Source organism: Emydura macquarii, unplaced genomic scaffold, assembly GCF_026122565.2.
Source record: "Emydura macquarii macquarii isolate MOO-44397 ecotype Brisbane River unplaced genomic scaffold, CSIRO-AGI_Emac_v2 contig_839, whole genome shotgun sequence".
Classification (NCBI taxonomy): domain Eukaryota; kingdom Metazoa; phylum Chordata; order Testudines; family Chelidae; genus Emydura; species Emydura macquarii.
The window spans coordinates 1,847,722-1,866,049 of NW_027130976.1; the positions used below are offsets into that span (position 1 = coordinate 1,847,722).

Genomic DNA, 18,328 nt, shown 5'->3' on the forward strand with positions numbered 1-18,328 from the left:
AGGTATGGCTTTAGGTGATGGTCCTCTGGGTTGGTAGCTTGCAGTGAGAGTCACTTCATCATGGTGTGGGAGTGTGACAGTAAGCATTTATGGTAAATGGATTGTTTAAATATCTTTGGATCACCTAGTTCAGACAACTGCATTAATACTTGTGTCAGACCCACAGAATGCTGGGGCAGAGCTGGCAGAGTGCACAAATCTGCCTCATTAAATGGTAAATGGTTGCATGAGATTTTTTCCTTCCATCTGGACTACAGTAATGCTGGATTATTTAATGTTTTTGGATGCTGCTGCAGGGGATATTCTCAATGACAGTCATGCTGAAGTTGTTGCCAAGAGAAGTTTCCAGAGGTGAGACATTAAGCCCCTTGTGTTGTTACCCATTCAGCAGTCTGTTTGGTCATGTCCGCTTTCCTCAGGATGTTTACACTAGTGTGATGTAAATGCACATGTCCTTCACCCTCTTTCCTCTTCTCCCATGAGCTAAGCTGTGCAAGAAGAGAATGGGAGAGGCAGCAGCACCTCCCATGTTCCTTCCACAGGCAATATGTTTCTGTCCTGTGCACAGGTCTGGTTTTTCCCAGTGGGGCCCATCTCCCATCCTACACACCCAGGCTTCTTCCTGCCCCTTTGTATACAGGCCTTGTGAAAATAACTCTTCTCATGAGGCTGAATTCAGGTCCTTTGGGCACACTATGAAGCGTCTCTTCAGATCGCATTTGTCCTTGTGAGTTCTTTGGATCATATTTGACTCATTCTAGTGCACTTTATTGTCAATTGGTCAGAGGTTTGTGGGCCTTGATTTAATTATTCTTCCTCTGTCCCAAGTGAAGTAAATGATTCTTAGTAACCTTTCTTGCCCTCCAGGTATCTCCTCCACCAGCTGTGGCTAGCAGCCTCACACCAACAGGGCAGCATATTCAGCCCAGGGACTGAGAATGGGAAATGGAAACTCAAACCACACATCACCTTTATTTTTTTCTGCAGCCATACCCCCTGTAAGTACATTAGAGCTAACGCCACACCCACTCATCCCTGCCTAGTGTGTCTGAGCCAGTTACATCAGTCGTGGCTGAGAGAGAGTGAGCCAGCCCCCATTCATATCAGGAACATGCAGTGCAGTAGGATTGGCCGTGCAGATTGGTTTGCTGCACTTTACACCATATTGGATTTATTGTTGTGGGAAGGTAGCATACATGTAAGCCAGTACCCTGCTCAGTACATATGAGTGCTTCAGTCTCTCCTGATTAAATAGAGACATAGGCTCCCCATGAGAGGTGAGTAGGCAGGTAAAGCAAAGTAACCAGGAAAAATGACTGACTTAGGTATATTATGACAGGACCACTGGCAGGTGTTAGTTCCTGGCAAGAAAATGGTGGCCTAAGTATGTTTTTTATAATCTATTTGCTAAAGATAATTGTATTTCCCAATCCCAAAAATCCAAAAACATAGTAGGATTTTTAATAAAATGAAATGCAAAACACATTCTGTATGACTCACTTCATACCAGATATATTCCCCAGACATAAAAAGATGCGGTGTCCAAAATGAAAATGTTGCAGTTCTGTAAATGAAACCCAAGAACATGAGTCACCAGTCTACTAAGTAGTTAGCTCTATTGATATTTCATGTCTGCCCTTAGATACAGATACACTTTTGTCCCAGGTTTGCTTTTTCAACACCAAACCTATTACAAATGTTTTACGAATACCCTCCAATACACTAAAACATGCTTGACTGAGAATGAGCTGGCATAGTCACAGTGCAGGCCTTCTAAAAAGTAAAAAATTGTGAATTTACATCCATGATTTTCAACCATTTTGATGCAACAAACTAATACAAACTTCACTAACATAGATTTGGGATAGCAATCTGAATCTTCAAATATAAGTGCTGGAAGAGAAGGAAGGGTACTCAGGATTATGTTCTGTCAGCTATGTATCAGCCTCTTCCTGGTCTAGGCTCAACCTCTGAACTTTATTTTTGGGATCAGTCATTTTAGCTAAGCAGTAGAAAGGTTCCATCACTCCTCACAAGTTTTTATTATCATTTTATTTTGTCCTTGTGTGGTTCCATTTCTTTAATTAGATCAGGTCAGATTTCCACTGAGACTGCAACAATACTATCATTGGTCTGCAATCTGTCAAGACCCTCCAATACCTCCTTCAGTTGTAAATTGAATGTTTGTGATTGTTTTGATCCCTTTGTGACCTGTCCATGCCTAGGGTAGCCCACCTGAAAATGCCAAGGTCAGGGCAGGCTATAAAAAGGAGAGCAGATTCTTCCAAACTGGTGACTAACACTGCAGTTAGTGTTTCTGATTCCCCACACTGGTTATCAAGAAGCTAAAACAAAAAAATGACACAGCCCCTTTTACTGCATTTCAGTCTCTGGCTCCCAGTCAGCAACTAGGTCCGGTAAAGAGAGAAGTTATGTAAAACACTATTCCCTTTACCAAAATGTTCTCCTGATCTCCAAAGAGTCAGCCACATTGCCAGATCAATATAAGTTTGGATCTCTACCCAAAATACTACACTGCCAGCCAATCCTTCAGTAACTAAACTAAAGGCTTCTTATAAAAGGAAAAACAAACAATAAGAGAAATGTTAAATGGTCAAAGCAATCCGATACATACAAATTACTGTAAAGTCCATATATATCAGATTCTCGGCAGAATTGTGGAGTTTGCAAGTTTGTACAGTCCCTCTGGTGTACATCCAGTACCTGGATGGTTCTCAGTCCTTTCTTTCACAGCTTCAGTTGCAGATGAGTTGATCCAGAGGTAAGAAGCAGGAATGAAGACAAGATGGTTTCTTCCATGGGATTCATAGTACCTTTGAGTTCCCCTGATGGGCCATTAAGCAGCCTTAGTGCAGCTGCCATCCTGTCTGGGGGTGTCACCCAGAAACACCACACAAGTGTTTGGATACAGATATATCATATTTAGAACTCAATACAACACTGATACATACATATAAATGTGCTTATCAATCTTAAAGAATTATAACCTTTCCATTGGTCCCTGACATGGCATATTTTGTACAAATTATTGTAATTTTGCAATATTGATATCAATAGTATTATGACTGGCCTTTCACATTCCACCCAGCATGTCATCCTCCTTTCTATTCAGTGCAAATTGCAACATACTCATGGTAGCTGGAGGCAAATGGAGAGACATGATCTTTCTGAGAGTTCCACCATGTTTCTTTGGGAAGCTGGGGTGTCAGTCATCATTTTTCAATCAGCTAATCAATGCTGCTGTTGTAACTACTTTCTCAGTAAGGTTTAAAATAGTTGCTGAATGCCCATATTCCAGACACATGAGATGATTGAAGCTGAGAATTTTTCTAATCGTTTCCATTTTATTCTAAGGAATGGCAAAGATCTCCTTGTCATTCTTTTCACTGCATTTTTGGATGGTATTTTTAGCAACTTGGACACAATGTTTTGTAAGGGGGTGGCGTTCAGATCTAAGATCATTAACCTCAGTGTTTATCTGCATTCCTACTTAATGCTAATCACTGAATGCTAATCACTTGTTTGCGGTATTGAGTGGTAGCTTTCACATTTACTACACTTAGAATAAGAAATAACCACCTAGTGGATTCAATCTTGTGAAGACTTAAAAGAGAAAAAAAAAAGAGCTACTTAGTCATGTTATGAGATGACCTGCCCATCTTCCAGAAATTTCTATATTTTATCAAACCGAAACCCCCTAACGGTTCACAGCTCCATTCCCCTCTTTTTACCATCTTCTTTTCTTTCATGCTGCTTTTCCTGGTGAGGGTCATGGTGGTAGCATAATAGGAAGGATCAGACCTCCCTTTCTACTACAGCAGGTTCCAGCTCTCCCTGGGGGATTCCCAGATGTTTCCAGGCCAGCCGGGAGATATAATTCCCCAGGGTGTCCTGGGTTGGCCTCGGGGCCTCCTCCCAGGAGGACATGCCCAATATGGTGCCAAAGGAAGCCCAGCAGGGGGCATCCTTATTAGGTAGCAGTTCTACTCTGAGGCTCTCAAATAGCCAATTCCCCTCCCCTATCTCAGAGAGTCAGCCCTGTTACCCTGCAGAGAAACTTCATTTCTGCCACTTGTACTGATCTCATCCTTTTGTTCATTACCCAAAGTTCATGACTATAGATGAGGATGGGGACATAGATTGACTCGTAAGCCAAGAGCTTTGTCTGAAAATTTAGCTCCCACTTCACCATCACAGATTGGCACAGCTCCCGCATCAATGCTGCAGCCCCACTAATCCGCTGTTCAGTCTCATCATGCTCTTGCTTACCATCACTCGTGAACAAGACCCCACTAAGGGCAGCTGCTCCCCCATCACCTGGAGAGAACACTCCACTTTCTCCCAGGAAATAAACATGGCCTCTGATTTGGAGGTGCTGATTCTCATCCCAGCTGCTTCAAACTCAGCAGCGAAGTGTTTGAGTTTGTGTTGTAGATCACAGTCTGAAGAAGGAAGAAGAACATCTGTAAACATGCAGAGAATCCACCTTCTAGTCTTTGTACCAGATACACTCCCCAACTCGGCTGTGCCTTGATATCCTGTCCATGAAGATCATGAACAGTAGTGGGGACAGGATGCACCCTTGGTCGAGTCCAACATTCACCTTGAATGAGTTCGACTTAATGCCGAGAATGCAGATACAACTCTCACTCCGGGAGTAGAGGGACTGGATAGCATGCAGCAGTGGCACTGGCACCTCATATTCCCTCAACACTTGCCACAGGACATCTTGGGGAATGTGGTCATAAGCCTTCTCCATTTCTACAAAACAAAGGTAGACCAGGTTAGCAAACTCCCATGGCCCTTCAAATATCTGTGAGAGAGCAAAAAGCTGGTCTGTTTTTCCATGTCCAGGACAGAAACCACATTGTTCCTTCTGAATCTGAGGTTCAACCAATGGGCATAGCCTCTTCTTGGGCACCCTGGCATAGGCTTTACCATGGAAGCTGAGGATTATGATCCATCTGTAGTTGGAACACACCCTCTGATCTCCTTTCTTAAAGATTGGGACCACCACCCTGGTTTGCTAATCCCGAGGTACTGCACCTGCCTTTCATGCAACATTGGAGAGGCACATTAACCATGACACCTCGACTTTGGGTGAATCTCATCCACCCCTGCTGCCTTACTGCTGCAAGGGCACTTTACTGCTGCAGTGATCTCATCAACAGAAATATATCTGATCCCGCCAGGGGTTTCTGGCACTGCCTCCTAACAGAAGGGCGTGTCTGCCAGGTTGAGGAGTTCCTCCAAGTGCTCCTTCCATCACTTAACAGTCTTCTCAGTGGTGGTCAACGTTTCATCACCCTTGCTGAAAACAACTTGGTCAACGTCCCGCCAACTCCTCCTAAGGTGACTAATGGTTTGCTGAACACCTTTGAAGCCATTTGGTAGTTATTCTCCATGGTCTTTCCAAATTCCTCTCAAGCCCAGGCTTTTGCGTCAATGACCACCACAGCCGCAGCCCTCCTAGCCCACTGATACCTCAGTCATATCAGGAGTCTGATTCACAAGCATTTCTCAGAGGGCCTCATTCTTTGGCTTAACAGCTTCCCTTACCACTGGTGTCCACCAGCAGGTCCTAGGACTGTCACCATGACAGGCACTCAACTGCCTTCAGGCCACAACTTTTCTTGGCTGCCTCAACAATTGAGGTACTGAACAGGGTTCACTCGGACTCAATGTCCACGGCTTTGCCCAGAATGCAGGAGAAGTTCTGGAAGTGGGAATTGAAGTCTTTCCTCACAGGGTCCTCCACTAGATGTTCCCAGGCAACCTGCACTGATTGTTTGTGCCTCCCATGTCTATCCAGCCGGCATCCTGGGTGTCAGATCCAACTCACCACCAAGTAGTGATTGGTTGACAACTCTGTTCATCCAGGTGTCCAGAACATACGGTTTTAGGTCTGATGAAATGACTATAAAGTTATCGCCAGGGTGCTCTGGTACCAGGTATGTTTACGAGCAATCTTGTGTTCGATCATAGTGTTCTTTATGGACAATCCATGACTAGCACAGAAGTCTATTAACAGCTCACCTTTCGGGTCCAGATTAGAGAGGCCGTTCCTCTCAATCACTCCCCTGCAGGTATCCCCATCGTTCCCCACGTCAGCATTGAAGTCTCCCAATAGAACGACAGTTGATTCTAGCCACGCCCTTCCCACTTAACACAAATGATTCTACTTGTTCCTCTTTCCTCTCCAGGGTTCTAGATAGCTTGGCAAAAAAGTTATATTTTCCTCATTGGAGTAACAGGAAACTTAATGTTTTCCATCATTTCAGCTAACTTCTTAGCGTAGTTCGTTTTAGGGTGGGATTTTCAAAAGCTTTATCCCAACTCTACTCCCAAGCTCTCACGCTTTCCAAGCTTTGTGTTTTGTTTCTTGTAATGTTAACCTTTTTGTAAAGGGACTTTAATCCTCATTTCCTGGTAGGTCAACGTTTGAGTTTTGGGAATTTAAAATCTCCTATTGTGGATAGGCACAAGAAGCACAGGGCAATAATAAGCACCTTAACTCGAGGTTAACAAATCTTAATTCCAGGTTAACAAAGTTTTTTGCATGTGAATTAATGGAACAGTGACAGTACTCCGTGACTGAATGCAAGTAGAACCTGAATTTAGTTCTTACCTCATTAGACAGAGTTGGTCCCTTCAAGGTAGGGTGAGATACATTGCTGGAGGAGTGTGAGACTAACTAAAGTACGGTACAGTGCAGTGTCATTTGAAGAGTTTATTCTCCCTCGTGTGTCAGATACATTCTTTTTTAAATAATTCAAATCTTTAAAAACGTGGTAGTGGTTTATCTATGAAGGAGTCTGCATCAAACAGCAAGCACAAGCAGAAATCTCTTTCTAGACCAGTGCTAATGTAGCTTGCTTTCTTCTAGGTGGGGATGCCTCCATTATTCCAATGAGTGAACCAGAGGACCAGCCTTGTGATCTGGTTAGTGGAGAAGATCCAACGAGGCATTCAGCAGAGTGCAGTGGCAACCAGGATCTGGTGGGTCCAGAAAAGAAAAGAAAAGCAGAGGATATTGCAAGTGATCATATGACCAAGAGAATGAAAACTGTCGTCAGTGATTCTACATATGAGGTCACTGAGGGTATAGCTGCTCAGAATGTTCCTGGGAATCACCAAAATTTACAAGACAGTGATGCCAGCAGATCGGAATTTATTACAGATGGACAAAGAGGGAGCTTAATAGATGCTAAGGAAACTGGACTAATAGGAGCCAAAGTGATGGATGTTTATAGAACCGGAGCAAAGTGTGTGCTGGGAGAAAGTGATGATGCTCAGAAACCTGGGGTAGAATATCATTGTGTGGGGTTACTACGAGTGAAGCCAGGCCGTGGAGACAGGACCTGCTCCATGTCCTGCAGTGATAAACTAGCTCGCTGGAATGTACTGGGCTGTCAAGGAGCCCTCTTGATGCATTTCCTGCAGCACCCAGTGTATCTCTCAGCAATTGTAGTGGGGAAATGCCCATATAGCCAAGCGGTCATGCGGAGAGCAGTTGTTGAAAGGTATGTGACTCATAGAAGACCAGGAGGAGTGTACCAAGACTCAGTCATGGAAAGCAATGTCTGTCACTGGTGTAGGGACATGAATATTGGAAAGTTTGCAGTGGTCAGTCAAACAAAGTGCTGAAGCAGCCATGTGGGGCTTACAGGGAAGGTGACTGCTCTTGAGGGATCAATAATGAATGTTGTTCTTAATCCCTTGATCTAATCCTTTGATCTAATGCTAATTCCCCTATCATCGTGCAGTTCCTCAAAAAAATGACCTCTTCTTTTCTGATTCCTGCTCTTTCTTTTCTCCCTTCCTTTTCACCTTACGGACATTCTCAACAATGATTCCTTTTCTGCTGATGTTTCTCAGGGTGCTTTCAAATCAGTCACTCTGGAACCTTCTTGAAGGTGACCTACCAAGATTAGTATTGGGTTTGCACGTTTTTGTTTTATGAGGTACAAAGAGGGGCCGGCAAGAATTTTATCAAAACAAAGCTGTTTATTTCCCTGCTTGCTTTTGACATTAGAAATTCAGGACTTGTCTACCCAGGAAGATTCTGTAGTGACTATAGACGCAGTGACATTGTGTCACGGGTGACTTAATGCTGCAGCAGTTGAGAAGGAAATATTTTTAATCAGACTGTTTTAAAACTTTTTATAATGTTTTTGTTAATACCTTTTTAACTCTTAAAATCATTAAACATTTAGGATTTCTTTGTTAGGTTTTAAACCTATCTAGCTGCCCCTCAGTTAAGTAATGAGAGTACATGATACATACTTGAGTGCCCACAGCTCTCCGGTAAAACCAGGGAAGGCCAAATTTAGAAACATTTAAGTTTTCAAAACAAGGAGGATAACAGTATACTAGCGCTCTGTTTCTCCTTTAATTTGACTGGGAGAGGTCTGTGCTATGGATTTAAATGTCCTGGGTTCAGGACATGCTGATGGCCCATGAAGGGATTAGTGTGATTCTATAGGATAGAAACAGATTTTTTTAAGTTTTGGGTTTTTTTTTGAAAACTCAAGGAAATTACATTTTAAAACAAATGTTAAGACCATTAAGGTTACAAAATCAAGCTTTCAAAAGTTCAGAAATGCCAAAATTAAGGTTGGCCGTACCTTATTATTGCCTTTTTGTGCAGCTGCATTCTGATTCAATCATAGATGATCACATATTATATGTTCTGCCATATCCTTGTTTCTTTCAGTGCACAGGATGGCCAGTAACTGAGACAGGAGTATATAAGAAGAGCAAGGATGTTCTCTTGTGTTTAAGGCACTGAACTGGAGTCCAGGAGACCTGAGTTTTATTCCTGGCTCAGTACACGTTCTCTGTATGAAGTTGGACAAGACAATCATAATGCATGTACACAGTGGAACATAAAGTTGTATGGGCAATCTGAATTCCAGTATTTTCTAATTTGTGAGTGCCTGATTTTGCAACCTTAATGTTCTTTAAACATTAGAGTATTTAATTATTAGTATGTTGAAAGTCTGTAAATATGAGTTGTGTGTTAGAGTTAAGATAATTTTCCAGAAGACACTACTGATGTGTTTATTTAAAAAAAAAAAATTAAAGCATATATGAGCTATATGCAGGTAAAGGAATTGTAGGCTGAGCTGGTAGTGACTCCCTGTGTTTAGGTTGCTTAACTGTTTTTCCATTATAAAAGATATTTGCAACCTTTTCTTTGAGAAGTACTCACTCCTCCATTGTTTGCAGCAGGCCTTTGATATTTAGCCAGGAGAATGCTCCCAAGTTACAGAAGTGCCTTTTCTTTGTCCTGTGAAATTCTGTTCAGCTTTTGATGAGATCTAAACCAGTGGCTCTCAACCTTTCCAGATGACTACACCCTTTCAGGAGTCTGATTTGTTTTGCATACCCCAAGTTTCACCTCGGTTAAGAACTATTTGCTTACAAAATCAGACATAAAAATACAGAAGTGTCACAGCACATGATTACTGAAAAATTGTTTACTTTCTCATTTTTACCATATAATTATAAAATACATCAACTGGAATATAAATATTGTACTTACATTTCAGTGTATTGTGTATATAGAGCAGTAAAATTTCAGTTTTACTGACTTCACTAGTGCTTTTTATGTGGCCTGTTGTAAAACTAGGCAAATATCTAAATAAGTTGATGTATCCCCTTAAAGATCTCTGCATACCCCGAAGCATACACATACTCCTGGTTGAGATCATTTATCTAAACTGTTAAAAATCACTATTTATTTTCTCTGGCTTATGCACCTCAGGAAAACTTTGGCTGCATGCCAAAATAACTGCCTTTGAAAATAGCCACTGCCACCACTGCACTGAGAGTGTCTGAGAGCAGCTGTAGTAAAGGGGGGGAAGCCAGACTTGAGCCCCTCCACCTGGAACCGTCACCTGACCCAAGTGTCCCTTCATTTTGATGTCCATTCCCTTGTCCTGGCGACACCACGTAGGCCTGGAGTTCCCCTAGATCTTGGGGGCAGGGGAATGGAAGCCAGGCTAATCCTGACCACTCCCTGGACCCAGCACATGGATCATACTTCTTTTGCCCTCAAATGGGGCAGGAGCTCACCCAACTCCCCATTAATTAGGCTGGAAAGTCCAACGCTCAGAAGGTAGGAAGTGCCAGATATACAGTTGCCTATTAGATCTTAATTCAGCCCTTTTGTGCATGTGCGTTGTGATAGTCTTTACATGATCATGTGCTATTTTTTTATTGGGCCCCTTCCCTCTACCCCACGTTGTTCAGTACACAGGATGAATGCAAAAGGGAGCAGAATTAAGGTTCCACGGGGAGCTGTACATCTGGTATCTCCTAACTTACAGGTGGTTGACTTGGCAACCTAAACAATACTCTTTTTAACAGTTTTCATAAGTAATATTTATATAAAGTTCTTTATGCATTAAAATGGCCTACCTGATCACATAAAATATACTGCAGTTTTTACTTACAACCTTAGATTCACATTCTACTGTACACTGATACTGTGTATCTTCTGGTACTGTGTTCCATTCTCTGTATGTCAGACAGTCCCGGAAAATAATTTTATTTACAAAATGCACGATGAATGATGCGTGGGTTTTGGTAGACCCCTTTCCTCACTTGCGCTATACCTTACAAATTGTTAAAATAAGGAATATGAATTTTCCTTTTCTTAATTTCATTACATTACTCCTGGTTTTATCCCACGGACACAACTCCTAATGAGGAAGTTGTTTGTATTAGATTGTGGAATAGTCTGTCAAGGGAAGTGGTGGATGCCTAGTCTCCAAGGATAGCTAACAGGCAAACTGTGCTTAATGTTGACATATTTAATCTTTTTAAACTCTTGCTTATTTGATTTATCTTAAGTTGTCTTCATTAGGTGTTTGTACAAATTTATCTAGATCTTTTTAAAATGAAATTAAACTGGTGACATTTTCTAGTATAGACAAGACTTTACTAAGCTATTTGGTTCTGCAATGTCATGAGGCATGGAGTTCCACATATTGAACAAAAATTGCTTGGTAAAGTATTTCTTTGTATCTGTTTTCATTTTGTAGCATTTTAATTTGTTTAAGTAGATGTTGCTGATGCTGAAGGACCAGACTTTCAGTGACTTGCATTTCTCCATATCTACTGTAGGTGTCAGCACATCTCATTTTTACCAGATGGTTTCCATGTTCAGGAGGTGAAAATGTTGCAGTCAAATCTTCAATTTAAACATAGTCGCTATGCAATTCAGGCAGCTCACGCGAATGGCAAAGCAAAGCTAGTTTCGTGTGGTGCAGGTAAGTTATTTGGACCAATTCCTTAAATACCAACAAAGACCAAAGAGTAAACTGTATGGCTCTGGTACGTTTTTCCTGAAGCATATCTCCTTTGGGTTTTATCTCACTCAGAGCCAGACATGGCAAGTAGCAAGAGACTATTTTTATGCCAAAACTTCAGGAGCCATAGGAATAATTTAATGATGATGAAGTGTAAAAGACTTGGTCAATGGCTTGAAGAATTTACAATCTGAATATAGACAACAGATAAGTGAAGACCGATAAGAGGGTAATGAAAGCACAAGGGTTACATCAGTAAGACTGTTCTTGTTTCAGTTAGTTATGCATTCTTATTGGTGTAGGAATGTAGGAGTTGCCATTCCACTAGAGATTTATGTATATAGAGAGAATACAAAATAGTATGATGTAAAGGTTTTATTGGCATGAGTCTGGGATGTTTGCATTACTCATCAGTGTTAATGAGTGAGTTAAGCAGGTCATTGTGTGGTTTCACGGTTTCTCATGGTTTTGCAAAATATTACATGGATCTCACCACCCCATGTGTAATATTATGCAGTTGCTCTCCAGCTATGGGATCACAATAGCAGATGGTACGTGTTACTTCTCTGGCCTAGCTGAAAACTGACTTGGAATGTTTAATGGAGATGTGTTTAGGAATACTGACACACGAATGGAAAACTGATGAAAGGATTGTAAACAAAATAATAGCCGTGTCACAGGTTGGATGGGTCATTAAATTAAGCAGGTCCAGCTTCCCTGTACTAGAACACGTGCTCCCAGTTTGGCCAATTAAGAAGGCAGGGCAGCACCTGGGGCCTTAAAGAGAGATGCTGTTAGTAAGGAGTCGGAGCACAGCAGAGTCTGCTGTTAGGGGAGGCAATGGGAACCTTTTTGGGGCTGGGGGGAGGAGGGAAAGGGCAACCCCTGGGAGGTGGTGCTTAGTTAAAAGAGCAAGGAAGGCTCCTGCAGTAGGGCCTGAAGTAGTAAGGATTGAGATAAGCAAAGGGAAAATCCCTTGGGAGCTGTAGCCCAGCAAAGGCTGAGGAACTGCTTTGTGTGTTACTTATGTTTAGAAGAGAAAACTGACCTGAAAAAAAGACTGGGTGCAGCAATAGGTTGTTCATGGGCTGAAGACAAGCCAGCACTGCACAAACCATTGTAGCCATTTGGCTACCAAAAGTTTCTATGTTAGGACTGGTCTTATTTAGCAACTTCATTGATAGGGTAGAATGGGAAAGAAACAGCATGTTAATAACGTTCACTGAATTGGGGGGTATTGCAAATGCCAGCGAGGAACATATTTATCTACTCTGGTGATAAGAACTCAAAATAACTAAAACAGAGATAGAAATTAGAAACATTTGCAGGAAAAAAAATGAGATTCATCTTGGAAAAAATGCAGTTGATTCACCTGGGAAAAGATAATCTGAAACACAGGCACTAGTGGGACAGAGGACCTTTAGAAGCAGTAGTGCTGAAAGAGAATCGGGGTGGGAGTGGACTACAAATAGGGCTAGAATTTTTGCATGCAATACAGAAACTAAAAAGCCACTGCAATTTTGAGCAGCTCACAAAGAGGCATTGCATCATGGAGCTGAGAGGCAATAGTCTCTCTATTTGCTGTTTTTAATGCACCTGCGCCATGTTGCCAGAAAGACAGAGAAAAATTGGAGGGAATTCAGCGATGAACAAAAATAATTCATCTTGAGGCTAAAGAGTTTTGTAAGGAGAGAGTAAAGCAGCTGTAGCTAGTTTATGCCATGACAAATTGGACACATTATTGTTGGTGTTTTTTATTATTTTTATGTATTTATATTACAGTAGCACCCACACTGTGCTACGCACTCTCCACCCATATAGGAATACACAGTCCTGGCACCAGAGACCATACAATCGAAAATGAGTAGAAACAGACAAAGATAGGGGAAAGGGTTAGATAAATATCAACTCTTCCCTGCCCTTCTACTGAGCCTTTATTTGTTGGCTAATGTCTGATATAACTTTTAAAGATGTGTCTACAGATATTTGAAAGGTATAAGTGTGAAAGAGGTTGAGGGATCGTTTAGGGTGCTACAAGGGGGACAGCAGCAAGAGGATAGACTGACTAGTATGCAAAACTTCTGCCATCAGATGGAATATTCCACAATCTAATATCTCACGCAAAGTGAGAGGAAGTCTTGTTGTTTGGGACAGTGATTCTCAACCAGAGATATGTATACCTTTGGGGATATGGAGAGGTCTTCCAGGGGGTTAATCAGCTCATCTAGATATTTACCTAGTTTTACAACAGGCTACATAAAAAGCACTATTGAAGTCAGTAAAACTAAAATTATACTGCTCTATATACACAATATACTGAAATGTAAGTATAATTATATTCCAGTTGATTTATTTTATAATTATATGGTAAAAATGAAAAAGTAAGCAATTTTTCAGTAATAGTATGCTGTGACACTTTTTTATTTTTATATCTAATTTTGTGAGCAAGTAGATTTTAACCGAGGTGAAACTTGGGGTATGCAAGACAAATCAGACTCCTGATAGGGGTACAGTAGTCTGGAAAGGTTGAGAGCCAAAGGTTGGCCACTTAAAGTTTGTCTGGCCAAAACATGAGAGAAGGGAACTCTCTTGCCTTGTGGGGAAGAGAGACTAAGGCCAGATTTTAAAGGTATTTAGGTACCTAAAGATAGGCATCCCTAGTGGGATTTTCAGAAGCACCAATCAGCAACTTTAGGTTCTTACATACTTTGAAAGTCTGTCCCTATATGACCTGATTGTAGGTCACCTCAATTTGCCACCTCTGATTTCCTTGTCTGTCTCAGGAGCATAGTGGGTTATTGGGAAGGGAAGGAATGTTTAATTGAAATGTTTCCATATGAAACTCCAGACTCATCCCTGATGGGGCTGAAATGAATATATCACTAGCACTATAAATCTTAAATTTACCTGAATTATTCTGAGAAGTGGCATAGTGGCTTCACAAACCCTTCTGTTGTGCAGTATGGAGAATTCTGATTTTCTGCTGATAATCAACTTGTTCGTGATCTTTTCTCCCCAGCTATCAGCTGGAGTGCAGTCCCTGAGCAGCCTCTAGATGTCACCTCAAATGGCTTCAAGCAGGGAACAACAAAGAAAGGAATTGGAAGTCTCCACACCAGGTGGGATGGTGGTAAGGGCTTGTCAGTCCTACTGGGAACATACCCTGATAAGAATATGTTCCCCTCTCTCTTTTTACTTGATATAGAGTGTGGTGTGTGGGGACGGAGGGCATCACTAAGATATGGGAATGGGAAAGGGAAAGAAATCCCCATGCTTGTTCCATCCCTGACCCTGCTTCCACTGCACAGAGTGGAGGGGTGGGACAGGTTGAATCTGTGTGTTTATAGGCTTAGTCATTTTACTGACTTGTTTCTTGTTACCCTTGGCTAATATAATTTTTTTAATTAAAGCAAGGGGGGATATTTTTAAATGAAATCAGAATCTTTTGTTGATGATGTAGACAGGTGGTTCCCAACCTTTTTGGCTCGAGGGTCACAGATATAATCTTTACAACCCTGAAGGGTCACCAGTCTCCCCACCCACCGCTGATCTCCTGTCCCCCTGGCTGCAGCAGGGCAACCGCACGTATCCTGTAGCCCTGTGCACTCCACTTGGTCCTAGGCAGTGGCTCCCTTCTGCAGCCAGGGGGATAGGAAATCAGTGCTCCCCTCCCTCTGGCTCCAGCAGGGACCCCAGTGCCTGTGGACCCAGGAGGAGCGCTTTGCTGTGCTCCCTGCTACAGCCAGGGGAGGGAAGCATTGATCTTCCATTCCGCTGGCTGCAGCAAGGAGCCTGCACCGGTCTTGTAGCCCCACGGCAATGAGTTATGCCTGGGTCCTTAGACAGAGGTTCCCTTTTGCAGACGGTGGGTGGGGGGTGGCGGGCCACTTTGAAAGACCCCGAGGACCACAGGTTGGTAACCACTGATGTAGACTAAATTGTCATTCTCTGCCTAGCAGAAAATAGTGGCCTCCATGCTGGTGATTGGGTAGGAGATGAGCCTGTTGTTTGGTAGAATTTTCACAGGTGGTCATCTTCTTTTCGGTGAAGATTGTTCCAGTGCTTCCTTTATTGTTGGAATAATTGATTTCTATGGTTGGAGTTGTTTTCCCTTGCAGGCTGCAAATCTTCTTTCTGCCTGTTTTGTGTAATCACTTTATTTGAAGATGGAATACTTGTGGTTTATTCTAGCACAACTGGATCACTTCTCTTATTTTTGCCTATGACACTGCTCTCCTGTGGTCATTAACATAAAAAATGGAAGCTGACCTCAATCCTCAGGGCTGTACTTTATAGAAGAAATTGCTGTTTTGTCCTGTCTTGTCCTGACCAGTTTGGAATGACTTTTCCTGTGGTATTGCACTACTGTGGACAGGACAGCTGGTTTCTGTAATATGAACGTGTCTGGGGATAGACACATCCAAAATTCTGATCAGTTGGGTTGTGATAGCTCAGGATAGATGATGGGATATGGAGACTTTCACCTGTGGGTTGCTGGTTCAAATCCAGTTCAGGTGAGTGATGACCAAATATTGTCACTATCTAGTGTTAGTTCAATAGCTATTTGAAATTAGTTGGCAGTCTTGGCCGTGTTCTGGTGCTGTAGTCAGGTGTCCACATCACCAGTCCATCAACTGGTGCATTCCATGGCCTATCTGTTTTCCATGGGGTAGGAGCTGAGCAGTAGTGAGTGAGGAGATGGGGAGGAGAGTTCTAGCGTTAGTATTATGGAAGGAGAGAGTAAGAGAAAATGCCATGCTTCTAAGAGAAAAATCTCCTTGACGTAGAACTTCAGTCTACCTTTAATAAAGTCCAGTATACAATGTTTCCAGCCCTTCTCTAGGAATGGGGGGACCCAATAGCTTTACGGTTTTAATTTAAGTGTTGGTATTTGGGAGAATATTAATTAATATAGATGATCCGATTTGATTTTTGTAAATTGTTTGTACATTTTCTACGAATTGTTTGTATATTGAGAGAAATCAGCCAGACTCCAGCCAGTGGGAGCAGAAGCAGGAACCTGTTGGACCACTGGACACTTAGAATTTCCTACAGTTCTCATTGGACTTTTTCTGCTCTGTGCTGATTGGCTGTTTGTTTCATCCCTCCCCCCTGCTCAGTCTCTTCACCTCATCTTGATTCCATGTCTACCTCTCGGATCCTCTTCTCCCATGCCCTATCCCCCTTCCCTTTTATTTCCATGTAGCTTATCTCCTCCTAAGTAGCTTTACTGCCTCCCCCTCAAAAGAGTGGAACAAGCACACTGTTTGTTGTCTTCACATTGTTCACTCCGTTGGTGTGTTCTACCCCTTCCTCCACCCTGTGTCTGTCTGGTCTAGTTACACTGTAAGTTCTTCAGGGCAGGGACTGTCTGCTAGTCTGTGCAGCTGCTAGCCCTTCAGCACTACTGTAATAAACATGTTTATTAATAATAATAAATAATAAATGCCTGCTCCTCGACCTGTGGATAAGTGCACTTTCTTGTTTGAGTGCTTGCTTATGTCATTCCATGTTAGGTGTATGTGTGCTGCGTGCATGGTTGCCGAAGATTTTTCCCTTAGTGATGCTCGTGGGGCTGGCCCCTACGTCCTCTGGAGCCATGTGCATATGCACTGGTATAAGGGGTGCTGCCGGCCTCCCTCCCCACCCTTCAGTTCCTTGTTACCGCCCACGATAGTTGCTGGAATGACTTCTCTCTTGCTTTGGTGAGGCGTCCTCTTTAGTGGTTACTTCGATTTGTAGTTTTAGTGTATATAGTTATTGTATATAATAGTGTTAGGTCCCTTTGTCGAGGGACTCCTCGAGGGGCTGGGCATACCCCGGTCCCTGGGTTTCAAACCCTGTGCCTCCTGTGAAAAGTGCATGCCTGTAAGTGATCCGCATGCCGACTGTCTAAAGTGCCTGGGAGAGTCCCATGGGAGAGACAAGTGCCAGATTTATCGGGGCTTCAAACACCGCATGAGAAAGGAGTGGGACATAAAGCTATCCTGATGGAAGCTACTCTCAGGCCCATTTCAGAGCCCAGCTGCTCCAATTCCACTCCAAGCACATTGGCATTGGTGCAAAGTGCGCTGCCGGCACTGAGCTCTTCCTGGCACCGTTCACCATCTTCAGTGCCAAGAAAGAAACAAAAAAAGCAGTGCTCCCACAGAAGGTGCTTGCCAGCTCCAGGAAAGGACAAGTGGGCAGAGCAAGTGAAACCTGTTCCGGGCTGCTCTGCCTCCCCAGGACCCATGTTGGCACTGTTGACTGCTGAGGGCATCAAGTCTGGTGCAGGACCCACTGCCTACTCTGGGCAATGCCAGCGATCTGGTGATCCGATCTACATCTGAGGCCTTTCGGACAGCTAGGGACCTGCTGTCCCTGCTGGTTCCCCTGACACCATCTAGGCACGGAGTACAGACAGCTCCTGCAAACAGGAAGGAGCAGGAGGCTGCGAGCACCTTTCTGGCACTGGGCCCTTGGGCACCTTCCAGAAACAAGCCGCAGATGATACCAGTGCCACTGGTCCCTGGCATGGCACCAATCCCTGACGCAGTATCGATCTCAAGAATCCTGGCGCCCAATAGAAGCAGAAGCTGGCATCACTCTGCTGTGGTCTCTGTGATAGGACTCCTCCTCAGACTCTGAGAACCATCCAAACATGCCACCAAGGAGGCATTGGGAGCACGCAGCCTGCCCCCCTTGGGCTTTGGCACCAGCCCCTCAGTGGACTGGAAGACCTTGCATACTCTCATAGACATCTTGGCTGTGGTGGCCCCGGCCAAGATTTCTCTGTCTATTAACAAGGCAGTGATGGACCCAGTCAAGACCCTCTGGCAAACGCCCTCTTCTCTGGCCCCTACCTCAGAATGAGGAGAGAAGAAGTACTATGTCCCTGCAAAGGGGTTTGATTATTTGTTCTCCCACCTTCCTCTTGGGTCCCTGGTGGTGGCTGCAGCAAACAAGAGAGACAGGGACAGGCGAGTGCTATCCGTAAGCAAAAAGAT

The 18,328-nt window shown here is 43.2% G+C and overlaps 1 protein-coding gene across 7 annotated transcripts in view; it reads left to right on the forward strand.

The window, feature by feature from the left end:
- Window positions 1-18,328, forward strand: part of ADAT1 (adenosine deaminase tRNA specific 1) — a 42,437-nt gene that overhangs the window by 6,882 nt on the left and 17,227 nt on the right. For 4 of the 7 annotated variants that reach the window (XM_067543421.1, XM_067543423.1, XM_067543422.1 and 1 more), the window contains 5 exons: window positions 297-351; window positions 868-998; window positions 6,908-7,544; window positions 11,155-11,300; window positions 14,359-14,458. In XM_067543421.1, the coding sequence (XP_067399522.1) occupies window positions 297-351; window positions 868-998; window positions 6,908-7,544; window positions 11,155-11,300; window positions 14,359-14,458 (1,069 nt within the window). Of the gene's footprint in view, window positions 1-296; window positions 352-867; window positions 999-6,907; window positions 7,545-11,154; window positions 11,301-14,358; window positions 14,470-18,328 lie in introns of all 7 variants that reach the window. The other 3 variants (XM_067543424.1, XM_067543425.1, XM_067543426.1) reach the window with 1 other exon arrangement.